Source organism: Lagopus leucura, unplaced genomic scaffold, assembly GCF_019238085.1.
Source record: "Lagopus leucura isolate 7727_CA_CO unplaced genomic scaffold, USGS_WTPT01 Super-Scaffold_100033, whole genome shotgun sequence".
NCBI lineage: Eukaryota > Metazoa > Chordata > Aves > Galliformes > Phasianidae > Lagopus > Lagopus leucura.
The window spans coordinates 3132471-3156356 of NW_024962282.1; the positions used below are offsets into that span (position 1 = coordinate 3132471).

The 23886-nt window shown below is 39.6% G+C and overlaps 1 protein-coding gene across 1 annotated transcript; it reads right to left on the bottom strand.

Annotated features, from left to right (window-relative positions):
- Positions 1-1248: 1248 nt before the first annotated feature.
- TMEM41B (transmembrane protein 41B) lies at positions 1249-9771 on the bottom strand. Its single transcript, XM_042882180.1, has 7 exons — positions 9711-9771; positions 9264-9381; positions 8143-8271; positions 6597-6690; positions 5692-5796; positions 4746-4884; positions 1249-3946 (listed from the first exon to the last, which is right to left on the bottom strand). Exons 1-7 carry the CDS (start codon positions 9769-9771, stop codon positions 3777-3779), a joined length of 816 nt encoding a protein of 271 aa, XP_042738114.1. The 3' UTR covers positions 1249-3776.
- Positions 9772-23886: the final 14115 nt, after the last annotated feature.

Consider the following 23886-nt stretch of genomic DNA (forward strand, 5'->3'; position numbering starts at 1 on the left):
GGCAAAGGCTGGGATTTTCAAGCTCAAGCCTTAAGTTGTAAGGACAAAAAACCATGTTATTTTAAAGATAAAGAATGTGAACATAACTTGGTTACTCCTCATACTAGTTAATTTGGACTTACTTTACCAACAATCATGATTACTGGAGGAGTTTGTTTAATAAGCAGATTAAAAAAAAAGGGAAATTACTGTTTCACTCAACTCTTCTCAGAGAAATGTAAAGTCTAAAATAGAGCACCAGGTCTTTTTCTGTGCAAGCATTTCCCAAGATGAGGTAAGCTCAAAAAAGATAAAGGTGCTCTTCATCTTTTGCGTCAGCAGTACTTCACATGACAGAATAACATTAATTTCTCATAGCAAGTTATAAAGTTAGAATACCTGTTCAAACTCTTCTGTAAAATCAAATCATAACCTATGCATTAATAAGGGAAGTACATCAGATGAGATTTGCTAGGTATTTTAGATGTCTTTTCAGTCTAATCAACAGTTCTGTTTATAAAACTGACTTCACGTGGTGTCTTCTAACAGATTTGTGCCTGTGCAAGTCATGTTTGTTAAACTCAGTAGGCAAGAAAAACAAACACTTACTCCAATGTTATTACACAGGAAACAGCTCAGGGAGATGGAGGCCCACTCTCTCTTCACGGTTAGCGCTCTGGTCAATGCAGCAGTTGACTGCTCCCCAAGGGATGAATTATTGCTTTCTGTAATAACTGTAGCTTTCTGTACCTGCAGTACCTGTTGGGTATTTCTGTCCTTGCCCAGCTGCTACTTCAAGATCAATTTTCTATACAATTGAAAAAAAAAAAGAAAAAACAACAAAAAAAACCCTGTATAAAACAGACATAACATTAAGGGAAGGTGAATGAAGCTATAACAACCTCAGCATGTTAATGTCCCATCAGGAATTCGCAGCAGAAAAACTAAGTTATGTAAATGCTTCTATTTGAGGAGATGAAATGAGCTAAACTGCCTTATACTGCAAAGTATAAAAACCTGCAAAGATTATTGTTGTACATAAAGAAATAACGTCCAGACAGAAGGAAGTAAAGTTTCTCCAGGTGTTCTGAAATAAAGATACAAACGGAATGAATCCCGTCCACAGACATGCTCACCAGTTCAGTTTAATTTTTAAAGTCATTAAAAAAAATTCCACTTCAAAGGAACTCACCCCTTTTAAATAGATTCATTAAAAATTTAGTTTAGTGGAAAGTTCAGTATATCTCATCATACTCAAAAAATACAATATTTCAAATTTAATATAATAGCTTTATTATCAAATGGCAAGAGGCATTTCGTAAGGATGTCATGCAGATGTAATTTACATAAAATTCCAGAAGATGAACAGGTCAAAGTCAGGTTACCTCCAATTTTTCGTAGTTTAACTCAACTACACCTTCCTGATTTGCCAGTTTACTCCTGGTAGATGCTATGGCTATCTTGCAGACTACTGGCTGCATTCCACAAAGACTGGAGTGGTACCTTACTCCACAACACAGCACTCCTCTGCCTTTTCTCAACTACTTCAGTAGTCCTCATAGGATAGGGAACTGCCTGAGCATTGGAAGCTGAAGATAAACACGGAAGGGGTAGGTTTAAGAAAAAAAAAAAAAAAAAGCTAAGGTTTTGCAAAAGGAAATAACCTTATTTTCATCCTTTTTAAGGTTTTAAGGCTTTTAGCCACCGTGTTGGGATCTTTCCCTACAGCTGAAACAGGTTTTTCAGTATCGTAGCCTGATCCCATCTACACAGTGAAACAAACATAACTCAATAAAAGTGCCAAGTGATAGCATGATTCATTCAAAATGAAGTTCTTTCCTTCTTTAGTGTCAAGGTTCTACCAAAGCATTAATTTTATATAGTGTTGAAGGAATTCTACAACAGCATCTGTTAATGACAAAAATTGAGGCAATTTCAGAAAAGCCACTGGGCAACATGTAATTTATTCTGAGTTAAGCTGCATGAAAAATTAACTCTGCAGATGAATGGGCTGTAAATCTACAGCTATTTCATACTCAGTGGTCCGGTGGCACTTGGCTCACAACAGCTACTATTTATTACGGAACAAATCCTCTAGGTAGATGAGCTCTGAGATTAGAATCACAGCAATTAAAAAAAAAAATCATTAAGTTTTAAATGACAACAAAGTATATTTTTAGAGTGAATTCTAAATAAGAAAACTACTCCTGAAGCTAAATGCTTACAATAAATTTGTAAACAGAAGTTACCTATATAAAACCCAGATTTAAATAAAAGACAGTAATAGTTCATCAGTATTTACTATATATTTACACATAATACTGCAATAAAATTGAGTCAATCAACATTATGTTACAAAAACAACAAGATTCTTTAAAAAGGTACCAGTACCTTTCACATTATCCCATTTATGGAACTATTCTCTTACAACTCAAATGACATGAGGACACAGACAAGTAAACCCTTGAACTAGAGATATGCTAACATGCCAACTCGTGTTTCAGCAAGGTACTTCAGGGGCAGAAACTTAAAGCCTATAAGCAGCACTGGTTGCAGTAGGATAAACTTACACACCCAAGTTCCTTGCTGATCAGGGCCTCATTTTACAGGATTCCACTGACAGTACAACAGACTACAAGTTCTAACCATACAAGGCGAGGTACCACATACCTCATTTAGTGAATAGTTCTATGCATATTTTTAAAGATAAACTGTAGCTGGTTGTCCACTGCCACTTACCGACTCGCCAGAAAATGGAATCATCCTTCTGATCTCATGTATGTTCACCAAATTCTGTTACTTGATGCTCTCAAAAGTATTTGGAACCAGCTATTTTACAAGAACTGCACCAATTTACGTACCTGATGCTCCTAGCCAATTGTGCTACAATGAAAAACTGTATATTCTTTGTATGATGCTTGAGAAACGTTACTAATACGCTAAACTTACACATCCTTAATTCACTTGAAATTAAAGTTTTATATAAATATGATCATTTTCTTGAATTTGCAGGATAAATGTATGCGAGTGAAATTATTGGCAAGATGAACATTAAAAAAGTTACATTAGAACATCAGCTGGGCACAGTAAGAATTCTAGCTCCTCTCTTACATTCCCTCCCAAAGAAAAAAATCAGAATATGAGACAGAATGATCTGACACTTTGCCTTTGTTAATCCAGTTAGTAAAGCAGATGTAGGTTCAAGTATTTAAATCCATACAGCACTAATAGAAGTAAACAATCAGGATGAACGTATTATCGTAGTCAGTCACACAACTATTCAGAAAAAATAAGTCTGAGTGAGCACCGTTATTCTATTATGCCATTATTATGGAATTCCAGAAAGAAAAAAATGTTGATGAGAAGTGTGCTCAGATCAGATCACATTCAAGGCTATAGAAATGTTGACAATGTTACAAAATCTGAGCAAATAATTAAGGGATTTTTTTTTTTTTCTTGCAATTTTTAGAAAGCAATCTGTAGCTCATGTCTACATTACAACTTCTGCTCTGTATATTATCAGAGCAAAACATCTGTTTTCAGTTCCCTCATCCTGAGGGCCACACACACCATCCTCACTCCCCAGAGCAGAACACTGATGGTTTGGTTTAAAACTGTCCGCAGTACATTTCTGAACACAGTTCTCCCAGGCCACGTGTTCATCAACGTGTCTTCAAATTCCTACCATCACAAGCTTCCCTTTAAAACGCTTACGAGCCAATAGAAAAGCAAATATACAAATATCAGAAGTGCCAATCCTGAGATGAAACATGGGAAATTCGGGTTCAGTTTGATCATTACTCAAACTTCTGTTTCAGTTTCTTCTGGAAGAGAGCTGGTAGGATGGAGAGGATGGCTAGAATCATGAGAACAAAAAGAGAGTTCCAGGAAACAGCTTCCCCTGCTGTTGTAAGTTGGTATAGTGTTGTTCCTGCCTTAATGGCTACAAAAGATGGCGGTGCCACACCTGGAAGGAAAAAGTAGAAGGCAGGATAAGTAAGAAAGAAAAAGCAGCTTTGTGGAAAGAAAAAAAAAAATAAATCATAAATTAGTCATCCAACCTTTAACATCAAAACCATCAAAAAACTTTGCTTACTTCTTGCTTTTTGGTTTTGTTTTTTTTTTTTTAAAGAGCAGTACATACAAATATAAAACTCAAAAACAATCCGTATCAAAACCTGTTTTTGCTGTTTTTAATACTACATAATGCCAATTAAAGCACTGAAGACAATATATATATTTATGTGTCTATGCTAGACTGTGCAGATTCCAAGGTGTCTCTACCGATCAGTTTTAGTTACAGCCATAGAAAAAGTTTGTTATCTAGAATAAGTTGTTTTCTAACCCAATTAAAAAGACAACACTACATGCTTAGCACTATTTGTTTGTTATGAATTCACTCTTAGGAAGACATATCATGGTAAATAAAACACATACAAAGGAGAGGAACAATCCCTCAGATCAAACCCCTCACATGAGCACACTGAAGTAGAACAATACAGATTACTACTAGAGAAGTTTTTACACAATGCACATTCCCTTAAGTAATCAGCCTGGGTTTGTAATACCTCATCTATTGCATTGGATTAAACTTGAAGACTAAAGTCTTCTGATGGTATAAGCTCCACCCTTGATGTAACACAATATCCTCGTGTAATCTTTTAGCTGTCCAGTAGGTGGTGATCTCCACTGAACAATGCAGAAAGAAAAGCAAATAAAGGCCCTTCTGGTAACCCAAACTGTAGCTGACTAGTCAGAATTCTTACCTAGAAAAGTGCCAATGAAAAATACTTTTAACGGCACATTTATTACAGGAGATGTTATATTGATAAACCAATTAGGAAGAAACGGTGTTATTCTCAAAAATATTATGTAGTTGATGAGGTGTTCTCTGTGACGCTCAACCTAAAAAGAAAAGAAAGAAAAAAAACCATTAAGTCTATGCGTCAAAAATAAATCAACAATTTTACTATTAAGGACTTAAGATGTTTTGTGCAACTTTTGTAGAAACTCAGAAGTTGCAAACAGATCAGTTAAAAGACGACTCAAGAGTCAGCCATTGGTGAATCACTATTACAAAGTACCAGAGTTTGTCTGGAAATACCAGTCCATGGTAAAGTGTGGTGATGGTGTGCCTGAATCAGCTCACAAGTAATTCACCACAGCAGTAGGTCTCATTCTGAGATTAGCTCAGCAATCTTCCCCTGATTGCAGTCCAATCAACACCACCATCTTGTCATCCTGCTCCTTAAGACTCTGCAGAACTAGCAATGCAGTTTGATCCTCATCACATTCTGTCCTAAACTGTAATCAAACCTAAGAAACAGTTGCATTCCTAGCCTGAAAGCTTACTCTGGCCATGGGTATGAAGTTCATCAGATAGCCATTGCCAGAAGTCTTTAAGACTGGCCTGTCTGTCCTTTCTTTGTAAAGCCTAGGATTAACACCACCCAGGAGCAACCACAATAGTCTATATTTTACTTACAGTCCATTACACCACCCTCAAGTCTATCCCAGCTCCTTGTACCAGGGCTACGTCAAAGCCTCTTCTGCTCCCAGACTGACTTTAGCATATCATCCAGGAAGTAACGGCACGCTGTCAGAAAGGGATCAGAATCCATTCCTTGTAGGTGTGTGAGCACAATACCTCTGATCTTCCATCCTATTCTACACGTTTTTTATCAGAAGACTCAGCCTATCTAGGAACTTTACCTGTTCTGACCACTTCACTGCTTTTTCCGTTAAGTATTTGTATACAACAGGTCGTCCCACTAAGTATGAAAGCATGTAGCAGAACGAAGCTCCAAGTCCTGAACACTGAAAAAAGAAAACATAAAAACCAACTAATTGGCAGAAAAGCTCTGATTAATATTAGCCCTGTGTCCCTACAATTACACTGTCTGGATATAGGCTGCTTCAATGCGGTCCTCTACTAATGAGGAAGAGCTCTGTGCTCCTGTTTCCTAACTCCTTTAATTCCAAGGCATTTTTATCAGTATTGATACAATATTGTAGCCAATGTTGATTACTTATCAGTTATTATTGTTTCTGTACTTTCAAGACTGAACAATGAAAGATCTGCAGGAAAAAAAAGAGCACAACAGCATTTAAAAGAGATTCAAACTTGATAATTCATCACCTTAGTCCTCCCTATACCTACTAATTCATGCAGTTCTTAATTACTAAGGCTCACTATGACATCTTCTGAAGATTGTCAGCAGCATTTCCTAAGTTAAACTTCTGGGGTAACTAAGCCAATTTAAGGAAAAGTATGTTTTGCAGTGCATGAATAAGAACGCAGTATTTAAGTTCTGGAATTACAGGCACATTCTGGTGGATGCTAAACATCTGAAACAAAGGCAATTCTCCAGCTAGTTAACACTCAGATGCCTCTATTATTAATAAAACTTGGACAAATAGTTGTTTGGATCATCACCCAGTGCTGCAGTGAGCTTTATGGGTAACATCCTTCTTAATGAAGCTTAACGAGAACTTATTTATTGTCTGGAGACTCACAGATTTATTCAGCCTGTGATCATTTCAAACAGGAAGCTGTCAGAAAAAAAAAAAAAAAGGGATAAAAACACACACCCTTACAGACTGTTTTCCATACTTACCAGACAAACAAGAAATAAGGCCAGTGGAAAGGGATAAAGAAACCCCGACAGGATACTGAGAAATATAGACCCAGGGATAGCAAATGTTTGCAAGCTGGATGCATCTTAGTTAAGGAAGTCTGTTTACTGTTACTTTCATAACAAGTCAGCATATATACCACAATCCAGAAAAGCATAAGTACATATAAATACGTATGGCCTCAAAAGATCTTTGTATCAAAATACTTTTGCAGAGTAGCACAAACAGCCCAACCAAAGGAATAGATGCATCATTGACAGGTACAAAAATAAATCAATAAATGTATAAAAGATGTAGTGCACTTCTCTTCATCTTTGACACTAGAGCTTTACTGTAAGATAAGAAGAAACACAGTTGTAATTTTACATTGTTGACTAACAATAAGCAGATTCCAGCCACTCTGAAGAGGTCACAGAGATCTACATCTACTGCAAACTTCTTGGAACTGACCAAAATTCTAAAAGTCAAAGAGCATTCCTTTATATCAAGTCCATTACAGACAACACAGCCTTTTCTAAGTGTCAAAGGTTCTGAGATCATTGTAGCAAGCTCATCAACTAAACAATCTGTCACTAAGATAGCCACATCAGCTGCTACCATAGTTCAATAAAAGGCCAAATCTGTTCTACTTGATTTATCAACTAACATTTTGGCTTTCTTCAAATATAATCTATTATCTGAGAACTAATCTTAAAAGCAATGGGCTAGAGGATAATTAGTACTGATACATCCAATGTTGATTTTGCTCAGTTACAGAAACCCTACTGCAACAGATCCCCTATAAAGCTTTTCAGCCTTCTCAAAGTTATTAACCTTAAGTTAAGTGTTCCAGTTAAGAGTGTGTTTAATAATTCATATATTCAGCATTCGGAGAAAAAAATGTTAACACAACAGATAGCCTTTGTGTCTCACTAGGTAGGAAGTACTTCAGAAATCTAGCTCTTTAAAATGAAGAAATTATTTTTGTGTTTTTCATTGGGGCTTTTTTTTTCTTTTTTAATGCTCACTGCAGAGATAAAAGGCAACTTTAAAACGAGAATTCTTCCTTTGAGAAATGATTTAAGAACTTCTGCAACTCTTAGGCAACACTTTTTGATGTCTAAGGAAGACAAATTCAGGCATTTCTGTCCGGCAATTCAGTTTGATTTAAAGACAGCACATCACTGAATTAAGACCAAGACTCTCAAGTTAAAGACTCTCAAGTTAAAATACTGTCCACAATAGATAAAGTATAGATGAAGCTGAAAGCAAATCTTAATCAAATTACACACGTATTCACATGTAGTAAATAGCACACGTTGTTCTTTCTACTTATTCCTTTCTTACAATCTAATAAGCATAGTGAAACACACATGTAAGGTTTTGGTTTGTTTTCAAAAGTTCAAAGGTTCTGGAACTTGTCCTATTAACATACCTTCAAGTATTACCCTCCTTCTCCCTAGATCAAGAAGTTTATAGGCAAATTTGTATTTTTCATTTCTCTTTCAGAGAGGAAAAAAAAATATTTTCATATCAGAGAAAGGATACAAAACATATGTGGCAAAATAAGCCACTAATACTTGAACATAAAACGTGTCCTTGTATTTGGACAGGACTTTTCCCAAGGCCTTTGCATCATCCATATCTCTTGGAATCTTTATACATTTTCCTTCTTCTCTGGAAGAAAAGAAAGCAGGAATGGTATGAGATATATTTAAACAGTATAATGAAATTACTGTTGAATACATAGATAATTAAATACATAAGATCACTGAATTACAACCCACAAACAAAACGCATCACTACTTTTGTGGTAAGACTCTTACATGAACCTATCTATTTATGCTTTCTTGAACTAGAGGAATCCTCCATTTCAAATATTTGTTGGCTGTATTTTCTACTCACTACAATACGTCGCTTTATTTCCAGCATTATTTTCTCTCCCAAGTACTGATTAAAAATAAATCATCACTCCAACCTGACCTTTGACAACTGAACAGCAGTCAGCATTTCAGCCAAAACCAACTGCAACTGCCTTAATGCTAAGGCCACAACATTTGAAGTGCCGCAACAGCGGCGGAGGGTCACCTCCCAAGCAAACAAAGCTTTAAGAGTGAAATCGTATGTCACACCTTAATCTGGTGCAACCCTGTGCAGCACAGTTGAGTGTCCTCCCTTCCTCTTTATCAGACTCAGTGACTGGACTGTTGAAACTGAACTTGTTGAGCAAGTTCATCACACAGAAAATTAATTAATAAAAGAAAGAAAGCTGTAAGCTGTAAGACAAGCAGGCTTCTATCTTGCCCAACTATTTACAGCTCTAGCCAAGCATGCTTTTTATCTCAGCTGAGGAAGGTTAAGAACAGAGTTGCCATTGCTAAAGGGACAAGTGGTAACTTTCTAAAGTGTGCAAACTCAACTGTGCAACAGAAACCCTAGGTCAAGCACAACTCCCCTGCGTTCAAAGAGATCCTGCCCACTACTGTGTATTCCAGTAATACATTTTGTATTCTGACATTCTAAATCATACATTCAAGTCCCCTTTAAAAACATTTAAAATGTCTGTAAGTAACTTACAACAGTTAAAATGCCATTGAACCACACATAGGCTCCCTTGCAATTTGATACTGACTGAAAAACAGGGAAGTTTTCTTTCCTGGCATACTTACTCACTGAGCTGTGGGAAATTTTTATATACCAGAAACATAAGGAAAGCAGCTATTGTGAAGACGGACACCAAAATCAGAAGGGACGTTCGAGCCGATCCGCCTTCTGCCTGAGCTTTTCCTGGAATTAGAGACAAAGTTAACAGTTACTATTTAAATCCAGTAGTTACGGTTTGAGGAAGCGTCAAGGCGAGCACCCGACCCGCCGCCGCTTCAAAACGCGCGGACAGGATGGCGGAACACGAGGAAGCAGAGCCGGCCGCTGAGCTCGCAGCCGCGCCCGGCTCGGAGCTGAGCGCAGCCACCCGCGCGCCGCGAGGTCAGGCTGACCCGCCGAGGCCGAGGCGCCGCACCCGCCGGCCCGCGAGCGCCCCAGCATTCCTGGTGCCCGGCCGGCAGGCGCGCACCGCCACCCCGACCGCGCTCGGCTGAGCGCCCGTCCACGCTGACCTTCCAGAAGCCGCTGGTGCCGGGCGCTCTCCGCCGCCGCCGCCGCTCGCCTCTGCGCCATTGCTCCGCGCTCCTCGCGCCCGGCGGACCGGGCACGGCACAGGCCTCGCCACCAACCAGGGAGCGGGAGGAAGAAGGCGGGCCCGGGCCGCTCCTCCTCACCCCACCGGGTCGCGCTCCCGCCTCACCGCTGCAAGGCGCATGCGCTGCCTGGGAAGCGCGGAGCGGCGTGGCGTGGCGTGGCGTGGCGTGGCGCGCTTCTGCGCCGTGCGGTGTGGAGAGAGTGTGGGGGTGCAGAGCGGGAAGCGCCGTGATGCCGCCTTGAGGGAGACGCGGGCGGACACACAAAGAGCTCGCCTTTGTTGTTACAATGTACAGAAAACACGAGTGTAGCCGTGCCGGCGTCTCCAGGAAATGGATGATTCACCCAAACCATCAGTTGTGATCCAACTCCTGTTTAATTTTGGTGCAGTGATTTGGACCGTGGGGCGTGAATCACAGTGTGGGGGTGCTTGTTCAGAAACCCCTCGGAGCCAAGGGAGCGGGCAGATCCTGCTTCAGTGGTTATCGGACTTCTAATTAATCTGGTTTGTATTCCATAGCCTCTGTGTTATCCAAAGGCAGGCAACGTAACAACACCAGTTAGGATAACATCTGGCTCTTGCTGAAGTCTCTTATGTTCCCACTGCTCTAGACACCACTATAAGATACAAATAATTACAGCAGTACAAATTTGCACCGTAATTTCCCTTCTACTTAATACAACTGCATGGCCTGCAAATTGTTTCCAGGGCACAGACTCTGCTCGCAGTGTCAGTATTTATCTCATTAAAAATGGAGAAGATAACTGTAATCAACTCCGAGTTACAGAGCTCCAACTCTCTGAATTGCTGCCAGTGTGAAATCTAGGGATTAATTAACTTGATCACCTTGCAGTTGAAATATGATTGCATAAGTGATATTTGTTAGAGTAGATTATCCAAAGACTCTTAGGCTGTTTCATTCTCTTGTTGGTTCCCCTTGGGGGGATACCACTGTTGTGAAGCTGTTGGCTCTTTGACTAAACTTTGAAACTGTCATAGTGTTTAATAACTTCTGACAATTTAAACAGACATCTCCAAAGTCATCTGTACCTTACGAACACCAGCGAACCTCTCTGTTCACTCAGAAGAAAATTGATGCGTCTGGTGAATGTTTCTTAGGATTTTGGGGATCTGCCTGCAAATAACTCAGTAAATTAGATATGTTTACCAGAAGTAAAGCAAAAACTGAAAAGTACCACCATTTTACTTAATGGTTCAGAGGAGAAGGAGTTTAGTTAACTTGAAGTCAGTGAGTATTCAAGAAAAGCTTCAACATATGGTTGAGATCAGCAGTGCTGGAAACAGCTTCACTCCACAGGGTACTGGGAACAATAGCTGTAGGCTGAAAATAGAATTACTCTCTTCAGGTATAAAATATCACCTAAACATGATATATAACTTCATAAACAGCATAAAATATCCTCTGTCTTCGGATCTTCTTTCTGAGCCCTTTCTGGTTAGGAACACGTGCTGCACAATACTTTGCTCTGCAGAGAAAGATATCCAGTTGGATGTGCTCAGTGGCTTAGGCAGTGGGATCAAGCATTCTTAGAGGCTACAGACAGAACAGGGCAGTTATCCACAAGATTTATATGGATCCATTTTTGGAAAATATACCTTAACGTTGAAATATTTTTTTCAAACTGAAATATGTCTTTCAAACTGTATGGGGAAGGGAAGGGAAGGGAAGGGAAGGGAAGGGAAGGGAAGGGAAGGCTTTTTTTTTTTTTTTACCTGCTGGAAAGAAACAAAATATACTGACAGTTCTGGAGTGGTACCTAAGTGTTCAGCTATATAAACTCACTTCCTTCTATGAGTGGTTGGAATATTTTATTTTTGTCAGGTTGAAAGAGTTGTCTTCCCACAGTAGAAAAACTTATATTTGCTGCTTTTTTTTATGTACGCCTAGGTAGATTGATGGAGCACGTGTCACATGGCTGAGTCATCAGCACTGCTGATACTTTGCAGACTGAGTCATGCCCGTTGTCAGCAAGAAGAAAGAGAGTCTGAGTGTGACCCTACTCCTGAGAGCTTGTAGCTGAAAAGTAACAGTTCAAAGTTCAAAATAACGCAGCTGATTTTGCTTTGAACAGAACAGGAAGCTACTCTGCTGGCATCTCAGAGAGGTAGAAGCATGCAAAAGGAAGCTAAAACAACCTGAAAGGCAGAAAGGGACACCAGAGCTCACGTCACTATTTGAGACCATTCCTGAGACAAAGCCAGAATTTTATGAGCAGTTTATTCTCTCTGGAGGGCTTTAGATCTGATATGGCTCATTGACAGTGCTGAGCAGTCTCTCAGCATGGGTGATGGACACTGGATTCTGAGTTAACTGGTTTCCCAAACACACAGCTGGCTTGGAAGCAAGGAGAGAAAGTGAAAATCCAACAAGAATCACAGTGAAAGTACGTTGCTTGATCCTGTTCAGAAGGAGGATATCTGGAGGCCTTGCTCTCAGACCACAGATGTGGGAATAGGCACCTAGCTTAGTCATTCTGACATGGCCACAGAAGGTCTGTAGCACAGCTCTGCATACATGCAACACCCAGACATCTGCCAGAATATGATTGCATTTTCCCAAGTTTTGAACCAATTTATACCAGCAAATACAATTTACACCAACAAAGAACTTCACATTCTGCGGCAGCTGTGTTTTTCTATTCTACACCCACTTGCTTTAAGAAAAAACAGATGTACAAACCTGTAACTGGAGCGTAAGTGCTAACTAATGGAGTTACACACTGTAATTCCCCAAGCTGTGCAGAAACTCTTATTGTCTCAGAGGAAGATCTTTCCCCAGCTTAATTTATATCACTTGGGAAGGAAATTAAGGCAACAAAAATCACAGATACAACTACGCTGAGATAGCAATTAAACTAATTGTATGACCATTGTAATTTTTATTTCTTTTTACAACTTTCCACTAATTTGTTTGAAGATACTATCTATACGGTCTATCAACATTGTTTCAAGAAGTTGGTTTTAATTAAAGCATATCTAAATTAATTTAATTGTATGGACGTAATGTTTATATATAAAGTTAGTCTTAAGAGGATTAGAAACGTTTGATAAGTGTCCCCTTCTCCTCAGTTCTTATAAGTATAGTTTTGCAGAAATGCAATTAAAAATGCTTGGAGTACTGTGTAAGTATGCAATACCTGGCCAAAATTAATGTAAAATGTATGCAATAGCAACTCAAAATACACTTTAAATTGAATAAACCTATGCCCTTTGCATGGGATGGAGTTGGTGTATTTTGATGAGTTCATACTGATAGCTATGGTGAAAAAAATTGAGGGTGTAACTTCGTGAATAAGCATCTGTATGGAAGACAAGTTAGAATGCAACATGCTGATAGATATGAATACAAAAAACATCACCAGGTGAGATAAACAGAAATAAACCTGTATGTGCAGCTGGGTTGTCCTGGTTGTGTGGGTGAAGAATTGGAAATATCTTGAAGCCAGAGCCACAAGTCATGAAAGCTTTTATTTGAAGAAAGTCTGTGCTCGAGGGCAAAAGTTAAAAAATAAAGAGATCACAGAACGTCAGGGATTGGAAGGGACCTTGAAAGATCATCTAGTCCAATCCCCCTGCTGGAGCAGGAACACCTACACTGGGTCACACAGGAATGTGCCCAGGTGGGTTCCCAATGTCTCCGGAGAAGAACAGCACAATCTACCTGAGCAGCCTGTTCCAGCGTTCTGTCATCCTTACTGTGAGGAAGTTCTTACTTGTATTCATGTGGAACTTCCTATATTCCAGCTTCCACCCATTGCCCCTTGTCTTATTACTGGATATCAAATGAATAAAACAGTGAGAGGAAAACTTGTAAGCCTTAAAATGAGTTGAATCTGATCACAGAAATCATGGCCAGATTGGTTTCTCTCCTGGTTGTCTGTTTATAAGACAACATGTTTGTTAAAATGTATATTTTAAGTCAGAAATTTTCAATTTATTTCTCCTTAATTAATTAGAAACAGTAAAATAGTTATGATGTTTATATCCCAAAAGGTAAAAATAAAGGCCAGATTCTCAGTTCTGATGAAGTTCTTGTTCCTCTTTGGTACTTAGTAGATCATCTTAAATAGCCTGCAAGATTTTTTCCTTCACATTCTCCAGTGGTGTATATGAAACAGGGAGAGAAGTTTTTCTGGTTAGTTAGCTCACATCCTATAGTTGGATGCAGGATGACAGAAATTAAAGGTTACTTTGTCTTGCTGCGACGTGAAGAATGAAATGTACCCTATAATAAACTGATGTCATCCCAGCCAAGCCTCACAGAAGTCCCACCAGGCTCCTTAAATGTAGTACCAAACTTAGAGGCCTTGAGATGCATTGCATTTCAGACTTGGAAAGCACTTTCTCTTTAAAAAGACAAAGCTCTTATTAAAAATAACCAGGAATAGAGGGAGATGTCACCACAGTACAGGGAATCTCAAGTATTCTCTTGACAGAAATAAATAACTCTATTTCGAGCCACACAACTCCATCTCACACTGTCAATTACCTCATCCCTACTCTCAGTCTCGTCTACAACGTTTGAACTCTGGGAACAGACTCAGGCAGAGAATATACTGAAGAGCTCAGCCAAAGTCAGCTGTTGAAGACAGGTAGCAACAAAAGTAAATAAAACGAACAAACAAAAAAACACAAAGCACAAACATTCTTGTCATGTTATCCTTGCTCAGTGTCTACTTTAAAGCTCTGTGCAGGTACCTGTGGTACGCAGCACAACCTACCCCTAATGGAGCACAGTGCTACCCAGGGAGGCCAACATGACCAGCAGTTGAAATCATGGACAGATGAAGGGAGACAAAAGAAAAGAAGAATGAATATGCAGAACTGCAAAGGAGAATCCTTGCCTGATTCAGAAACAGCTGTGCAAGACTTCAGCAAAGCAGCACTTGAGGTATTTGTAATCTAGCATTTATTACTTGTGCCAACTATCACATTTATAAATCTCAGTGTTAAGAATGTATGCGCCCTTGTTCTGGGATACATGTATTGGTCATGATTCATACTTAACACTATGTTAAGAATAAATGTAATGATCAAATGTATATCGTCTGCAGCTAAGTTTATGCTAGCATAGCTGAAAAACCAAGTATTTCCTTCTATTGAGCAACATGTCCCTTCAAGGAGTCCTTTTAATTTATACCAATAAGGTAGTTGGACATTCTGCAGGATAAAAGTTCCCAAATCCAAGTTACTCCATGTTGATAAAAACACTATCTTTAATGTGATCACAGGCTCATCTTAATTTCTCTTTGAATTCCACCTGTTTTTTGGAGATTTTTTTGCAGCCTCACACAGGCCTAAGTGGAACCACCTCCTTGAACTCACTAAGACCTGAGTAATCTCTCTTATCTGCCAGCAAAAAGACCAGAGGTCTTTAAAAGTATACAAGGGGACAAATCATTGAAATTGTCCACTGGCATTTCCTTTCTGCATATTTGCTTTCTCACTAAAAGCAGGTGTAACAATCAGAAAGATCAGAACAATGGAAAAGTGATACGACAGGTACAATGACAAAGAAACTAACACAATACAAAGATGTTACAAGGGAAGGAAATAGGACTGCTCAGCAAACCCCAAAAATCATAAAACCACTCAGGTTGGAAAAGTCCTTAAAGATCGTCAAGCCCAACCATGACCTAACCCCACCACCCTAACTAACAACCCTCCACTAAATCACGTCCCTGAGCACCACATCCAAATGGTTTTTAAACATATTCAGGGATGGTGACTCCACCACCTCCCTGGGGAGCCTATTCCAGTGCTTAACTACCCTTTCTGTAAAGAAGTGTTTCCTAATAGCCAACCTAAATCTCCCCTGCCTGAACTTGAGGCCATTTCCCCTCATCCTGTCACCAGTGAGAAGAGACCAACACCATTCTCGCTGTAAGCACCTTTCAGATATTGGAAGAGAGCAATAAGGTCTCCCCTCAGCCCCCTTTTCCGTAGACTGAACATCCCCAGTTCCTTCAGTCTCTCCTCATAGGGCACGTTCTCCAAGCTCTTCCTAAGCCCTGTTGCCTTTCTTTGGATCTGCTCCAGCACCTCAATGTCCTTTCTGTACTGAGGTGCCCAAAACTGAACACAGCACTCAAGGTGAGGCCTCACCAGTGCTGAGTACAGGGGCAGGATGACTTCCTTAGTCCTGCTCACCACACCATTCCTGATATAAGCCAGGATGACATTGACCTTCTTGGCCACCTGGGCACACTGCTGGCTCATATTCAGCCAACTGTCCATCAGTACATCAAGGTCCCTCCCTTTCCCTCAGCCAGTTTTCCAGCCACTCCTCCCCAAATCTGTAGGGTTGTCCAGGATTGCTGAAACAAAAATGCAGGACCTGACACTTGACCCTGTTTAAACTCAGGAAAACTCCACAGAGGAGGGATCTCCAGCCAGTGAGCAGTCAGACCTCAAATGAAGTCTAAGAGAGGGGCAGCCAGGCTCTGCCCCTTCTGGTCACACATGTGAATTGCCTTCACCTGTCCTCCCAAGGCTGACCAGGTCCTTTCCCCAGGTGATCAATCAGTGGTTCAGACCGTGACTCAACAGTTAGCATACAGTGCGTTATACTATCATAAAGAAAGCTTTGTTTTCACCTAGTTTGCTCTGAACTGAGGTTCTAGCTCTAATGCTAAGATTCTAGAGGAAAAAACATGCTTAGCATAAATAAATGAAAATAATAAGATACAAATTGGAGAATAAACATGGAAAGATTAAAGAAAAAGGGAGAGAACTTGTTGAGATCTGAACAGAAACCAATTCAGCTTCCCAATTTTTCTATAGCTGTCTTGGAATGTGGTCTTTGCTCACTACCTGAGCTGGACAATTGGCAGAAAGGGTATGTCCACAGCCAATTGCCTCACAGTGTTGCAAAGTCAAATGGTTAAATTACCAGCAATCATCTGCCATGTGCTCGAATGGAGTTTTCATTGTCATGTGGTAAATGTGTTCAGTATGAAAAAAGAGAAGCAAAACAGCAATACAATTAACAAGCAGTTAATTTTGAACAGCAGACCAGTAAAGCATAAAATTAACACCCTCTACAAGGAGGAATCTGTATGTCTTCTCATTAATTACAAAAATAGCAATGACCTTAAGCAATGTGACCCGGATCACAGTAGCTATACCTGGCAAAGGTTAAATCTGACTTCTGACCTCAGCACCTTTTAAATTCAGGCTTAGAATGTAGCATTTTATGTTCCAGGAATACATTTCTTGCTTACTTAAATAAATTGGTGTAGTAAAATGCTAAGTCATGGCCTGGAGCAGTGACTGAGCACCTGGTGGGAAGGCAGGGGAGCACAGCTGCATGCAGTGCACCTGAGTGACTGGAAGGGATGGAGCCAGGATCCACACCTCATCCTCATCTAAGGTGAGGGTATCTCTTGCTGGAGATCCCTAACTACCTGAGGCCTTCCAAAAGTAAGCAGCTCCTTTCCTTCATTTCTGTGTCTGCAGCTACTACATTTGGGCTTGTTTTCATTTGCAGTAGCCAAAGACTTTGCCATCCCATTATTACTGTGGTGCTTTCTGTCCCATTATAGCATTACATCTAGTAAACAAGGTTTTGTCATGCTGTAGGAGCACAGTTCTGGTGGAAGTAGCATGCTTAGTGTTATAAGGCCTTATGCATCATCCTGGGTAGTGCTACAAGTAATGAAATCATTAGTTTAATCATCCTTCTTTTGACCCTCATAAACCATCAGTTTGAAGTTCTGCTGCCTTTAGGACTGCTACTGAATCTATCATGGACACCAAGGTATCCCCAGATTGTAGAAGGCTGAATGACCAAAGCCATTCACAGCTCTGAGAGAGCGCTATGTTTGTTGCTGATCAGGATCAGAAATGTTACTCTAGAAAGTAGGTGTGCACGTGTCTTTTGCTGTTGCATGTTTCACTGTGCAAATATCACATCATATGTTCCTTTATTTTGTTTTTCTTTCTGTGAAATACAAAACATCTCTGGTGAGACTGCCCAGTATTTCTCTCAATCTGGCCTGTAAGGCTTTTGCAGTAAGTAATAATTTATTATGACTGAGCCAATCACCAAACACGGAACAAAGTCACTGCTATTGTAAACCACATGGTTAGTTTAAAAAAAAATGTAGTCATCTTCAAACCAGTATGCTGCAACATAAAATAATTAAAATTCAAGGCAACATCAAAGAGGTTTAACTGAAACACTTTAAAAAGCTGCCAACATTCTGAGAAATGAATTGCCACACATGTTTTCCTAGGGGAAATTATTAAATTAATTGGGAAAAAAAACCAAACAACTACAATACAATTGATAGCACTTACTATCATAATAAATGAGCATCACAGAGTCAATTTTTAATCGGGATTAGAGATTAAATGGCGACAGGCTGATAAGTATAGACAGTTTTCACCTAAGGTAGTTCTTTGATGGAAACCTCTTCATTTCAATCTTGAGCATCATGCACCTAGTCCTAGACATGTTTCCTGTTCAGTGGCTTGGCTGAGTGCAGAAAAGCAGATCTACATATGCCTGTGATATGGAAATTCATGTACCCTTTTCTACTACATACCACACTGGTTCCTTTTTATCCATACACAAATGACAAGACTGGCTTTTTGGCCCACTTCCCACAGTGAAATAGTCTAAAGCCAATGTCTGTAGAGAAGAAATGTTAAATGTTTTTATAAGATTTACTATTAATTAATATTGTGTAATAATTTCTAAATAACTAAGGCAGAAAATGAAAGGGATTTACATGAGGACTGGTAAGAGTTTTTATAAGAGTTAAAAAAAAAAAAAAAAAAAGAGGATATGTCATTCTGTAGAAATCCTTACTGTAGCTGAACCTGCATGTTTGCTTTTTTCGTGTGGAATTACCATACTGGTGATTCTATTTCATGCAAATACTTTAATAAACTTTCAGCACTGTTCAGCTGTAGCAATTCTTGATTTTATCACGTCACCCCTGCAGAAATATAAATCAGAATTCCTTTCACGTTCTGAAGCAAAGAATCCTGTTTGGAAAAGGCCAGGATTTGAACAACAGAATCCTGGCAAACTGGAACCAAGATGTATGAGGGGCGCCAAGGTAGGAAGCTGACACAGCTCTTGGTTATCCCCAAAAACATGATGTTGCCCTGCATACAATGTTCACATGCCTTCAGAAAGTGAAATGAAGAACAACTTTTCCACTTTGCTGCTTCATAAAACATCTGGAATAATTATGGAGACTTGTGCAGTTGAAGACAAAGGTATTAGCAATGCAGTTCTTATGTTTCTAAATACGTTCCCCACTTTGCTGTCACAAGTACTGGAACTAGCATGCAAGAATCCTGCAGTGTGTTTGGCCCACAGGCCAGGCTAACTGATCTAATTTTACTTTAGCTGTTGGCTACCAAGTGCCTGAAGGCCACAGGAGTACATGTTTCTGGGCCAGCTCTGTACTAAGCTAGCCTCAGATAATGCTAACACATCCTGGCTGCAACCCCTGCAGAAGCTAAGATAAAGCTAAGATAAAGTCCTTTGTGTTCATATTTCACAGTCAGATTCCCAACTACAGCATAAATTAGCCCAGCTTACTCACCTACTATTCCATGTATGTGGTTATTGGTGTAGCAGTGGTGCCAGACATTGATTAAAAACACACATGGGCCCTCAGGTAGAGAATGATAATAACAACAATAAATTGAATAATAACAACTTCATCTCTTCTTTTAGCACCTGTATCTTCTCAGCAATTTACATACAGGTCAGAATATGTTCTATGTTTACCCTGTCTCAACACTGTTATCTCTTTTGGTAAGTAAGAAAATCCTAGTATTTAAAGTTTGATAGCCCAACACAGAACATACACATCCCAATTGGCTGTCAAAACTGAATTGTAAAGACTTGCAAAAAGTAACTACCTGTCTCTGGGTATTTCTTTGATGCCTTTTTTATGCTTCTGCTCAAACAGACAGAGAACTCAGCAAATAACAGTTAGTCTCCTTTATTTGCAGCCACAGAGAAATGCACTTGGTCATGTAGCTCCAATTTTTCAGCCACCCTGCATGGGGCTTGTGTTTTTAATGTGGTTGTGATTATTTCAGCTGTATGTTCCAAAAAGGGACAGAACAGGTTTGACGTTTTCTTGCATGTAAGGTTTTTATCTATTTGCTTCCCCTGTATTGTAATCTTTGTAATCTTGTAACTGGAGTGTCTATTTACCTTACTTCTCTGGAAGGAAAAAAACATGTCAAATGAAGAAAGGAGTAGAAAGAATATCTAATATTCTACTGACAATTTAAGGTGCTTCAAGGATACCAGACTTCCCAATATATTGCCACGTCTCGCGGTATCACCTCACAGTAACATTAGGAATTGATGTCCAAGGGTACCTCACAGCCTGCACGGCTGCCAGGACCTGAGGACTGCATGGGCAGTCACCAGCAGCCACCACAGATGTACTGTGGAGTGAATTGTCTACAATCATACAGACTGGAGTGAGTTAATAAACTGCACACTGTGGTAACAGTTTACTAAAATTCTTATGCAGAACAGACGTATGTGTATATTGTTCTGTACAAATGGAAAGCTCCTCCCAAATGCTGGGAATGTATTCTGGGTGGATTTTTAATACAGTAAAAACCTAGTCCTCTTCTACTTTACTGAAGTTATTTCCTCGGTTTCAATGAAAATAGGACATGCTTATAAAGATTAGAATTATTCTTTGAACTCTATGAAGGAAGAAATGTGCTTCGATGTACTTACAGCTTACACAAACCTCAGTTGAACATATATTACTAGTAGCACTGAAGTCATATCTTGTATATACATTTTTACTCTCAGGAAGTTTCATAAACATGTTTATTTCTGACCAAATTAAGCTTATTGCTGTGTCTTAGTTGTAAAAACTAATAGTAAGATCATGTTTTAAAAATTAGCTTCCATCTGAATGCTAATAAATCATGGGTGCACATCCCTTGCATTTTCTATAAACTTTCTTCCTCAAAATTTGATGTCTGCATTACATCTAATGAGCAGGTCACCATTTTAGATACAAATGTAAAAGAGATGAGCTTGGAGTCCTGCTTTAGGGGCAGGACAGTAAGGGAAGGACACGTTTGTTTTCTTGCAGACTTCACTATAGTCTAATGTTTCATTTTCTGTGCACGTGCCATTGAGATTTATTTGAAACTGCCTCTTGCTGTTTCATTTTTCTTGCATGAAGGGATTTTTTAATATTTTTAATACAGTTGGGTTGGGGATTAGTGTTACAGAGCTGCACTGCAATGACAAGAAACTAAAATTAGAGACACGTATAAATAAAAGTACACAAGCTGAAAAACAGTGCATGAGGTAGGAGGAGATAAACTGCTGTCTCTGCAGACACTCTTGCTCCACTGCCTGTTGCACAGAGACTGAAGCAGGTTAGTTAGACTTCCACACAGTGGAATCTGAGCTTTTGGGTACAGATACACCTAGAAAGTAAACACGAAAAAATCCACACAAAACAAACAGTTCATCCAGTTTATGATCACTTCATCTGGTTCAATGTCCTGTATAGTACTGGCAATACAAGTATATTCAAACACACACATATATATTTAATTAAAGCCATTGTCTTGTTGGTTTGTTGAAGGATAGCCCGTGTTTTTACTAAAACATAGCTTCCAGAATGGCATCTAGCCTCAGTCAGAAGACACTGAGAGACAGGGTACTGATTATTGCCACTGGGAATTTGTTTCAGTGGCTTTCTGGTTTCGTCTGTTAGAAATTTGCTCCTGTTGCATCTCTCTTTGCTGAAGAGCTAGGAGCTAGCTGCTCAGCGCCCAACATTTTCTTCTTGAGAGGTACTGTCACTCTTCTTTCCCAGCTTGCAGCTGAAGTTAAGAATCAATGATGGAGTCCCGTACCTTGAACGAAACTTTATTAAAAAACAAAACAAACACAAGTCCAAACACAAGTTTTTTCTGAACTCAGAAGAATCAACTGATGACCAAACCTTATTTTCAGCCTCTGTCCCTTGGGAAACCTATTTAAATATGTGGTTTAGCATCTGCTCAAGCCTTACCATCTGGCTGCAGGGCGTGGGGGCAGATTGTTATTTTTGGGGGATGCGTGGTGTGGACCGACTACTGAGCTCATGCCTACATAAAGGAGTTTAGCGGCTTATTTATATCTGCTCTGAACAAAACTTCAGCAAGTTTGCCTTGGGGATGAAGCTAACACCCAGCTGATTAAAGGAGACTGAAAGGAGCTGCGCAACATGTTGGGCGTGCTGTGGCATCCTGCTCTCCCAATCGGAGCTAACCTCAGAGCAGGGTCTTTGGGAGGAACCTCCCCTACACTGCCCACCAAATCTCTCCTTTATTTATGGGTTCTCAATCCACTGAATGCAACGGGTGCTCAGGGCTACAGACTACTACGCTATTTTTAATTGAAAAAGGCTCTCCATTCTGAATGTATTCCCAGCCAAACTACTAACTCTTAAATCATTTAATCAACCTTGTTGATTAAAGTCGATTATCATGAGTTAATAACCTCATATCTGAATCCTGTTAGCGCTTTTTATGATTAAAATGGTTATTTGCAAAACTTGTATATTGGCACAGTATCTCTGTGTACACCATTTCCTTCTTCCTATTGTTTTTTGGAGAAGTACCTGCAGGACAGATGTGGTCAAGTACCCAAACTTGACAAGGCTCAAATGTTTGGCTTCTGGCTTCTTATTTATTGTAAATTGAATTGTACCCTAGAAAGGCATATAGGCCTATCAGCGCTCTGCAGTCAGTTCCAAGGGAGAATGCTACTTCATTAAAACTAACAAATATTTTCCACGTTAGAATTCCAACTTTCTGGGGAAAATATTCAACTGCTAAACCCGCAACAGTGTATGAGATTATGTTTATCTTCAGGAATAATTGTAACTGACTTGTGTCCGAGGTTTGAGGCCTGCACAATATCACATCTGCCTTTTTAAGAGAGAGTGTCAGTGTCGGGATGCTGCAGCTCACCAGGTCCTCACACTTTGATGGCAGTTGTCATCTGCTATGTTGCTCCACTCACACTGCTGGTATCTGTGATTTCTTTGCTATTTGCTTCTTCCTGTTTCATCTCCCTCTTTCACAATGTTACACACAGCAAATGGCATTAACAAATTGTTTGCGCTGGTGAAAAATATGTTTTTAACCTCATGGATGTTTCTTCTTGGAGCTGTCATCCCAAATCTGGGAAAAAAAATCTCTAATTCCAAAGTGATGCTAGAGAGGTAGCATCCAGTCTACATGAAACATTCATCCTGACCGAGTTCCTTATTTATTGATCTCTGTGCACCATTTTTGCATTTAATCCTGCTGTGAGATTAGTTATTGCTATTACTTCTGGGCCAGTGGAGTTGCAAATGCAAACGTTCTTGCAAAGACAAATATTCCCTGGTATGTACTGTCTTCAGTTTCAGAATACTCAGACTCTGGACAATCCCTTCTGTAACCACAGCATCTCTGGGGCTGTTGCTAACTCTGCAGCTACATCACTGCGCTTCTTCTCTTTGCAGTGTTTTGCATCTGTATTTGACGAAGAGCATTTTATAAAAGAAGCACATTGTGAGCCCTCTGTCCTCTCAATTTCTTATTTTTCATTTTACAGAAGCTGCATTCTGTTTCAGAAGTTGCTGATCAGCTTAGCGTCTGTGTTCTCTCTGGTTAGAGGCATTATTGCCTTGCTCCTTTGATACAAAGAGCCCTGAGATTTGATCTTGCTATCTGCGCTGTGACACAAAAGCATGGAAATGATTATGTTGTAGCATTTTGTATGATATTGAGACTACAGTATTTCACCTTCACTTACATTTTGGGCAGCATCCCTTCACTTACAATACTGCAGATGTAGGCAGTTTGAAGAAGAATATTATATGACATTGTGTCCTGAAAAGATGTTGCACTGCCACAGGGTTCTGCAGGGCCTGTCTGTTTCCTAGGCTTTCCTGGAAAGACAGCCATTCATCGCTGCTACACCAGTTAGATTTATAAATGGGACACTAATTTTCACACTTGCAGCAAATAATAACAATAAAAAAATCATGTTGTATAAATCACAGGAGTTGTTAGCATTA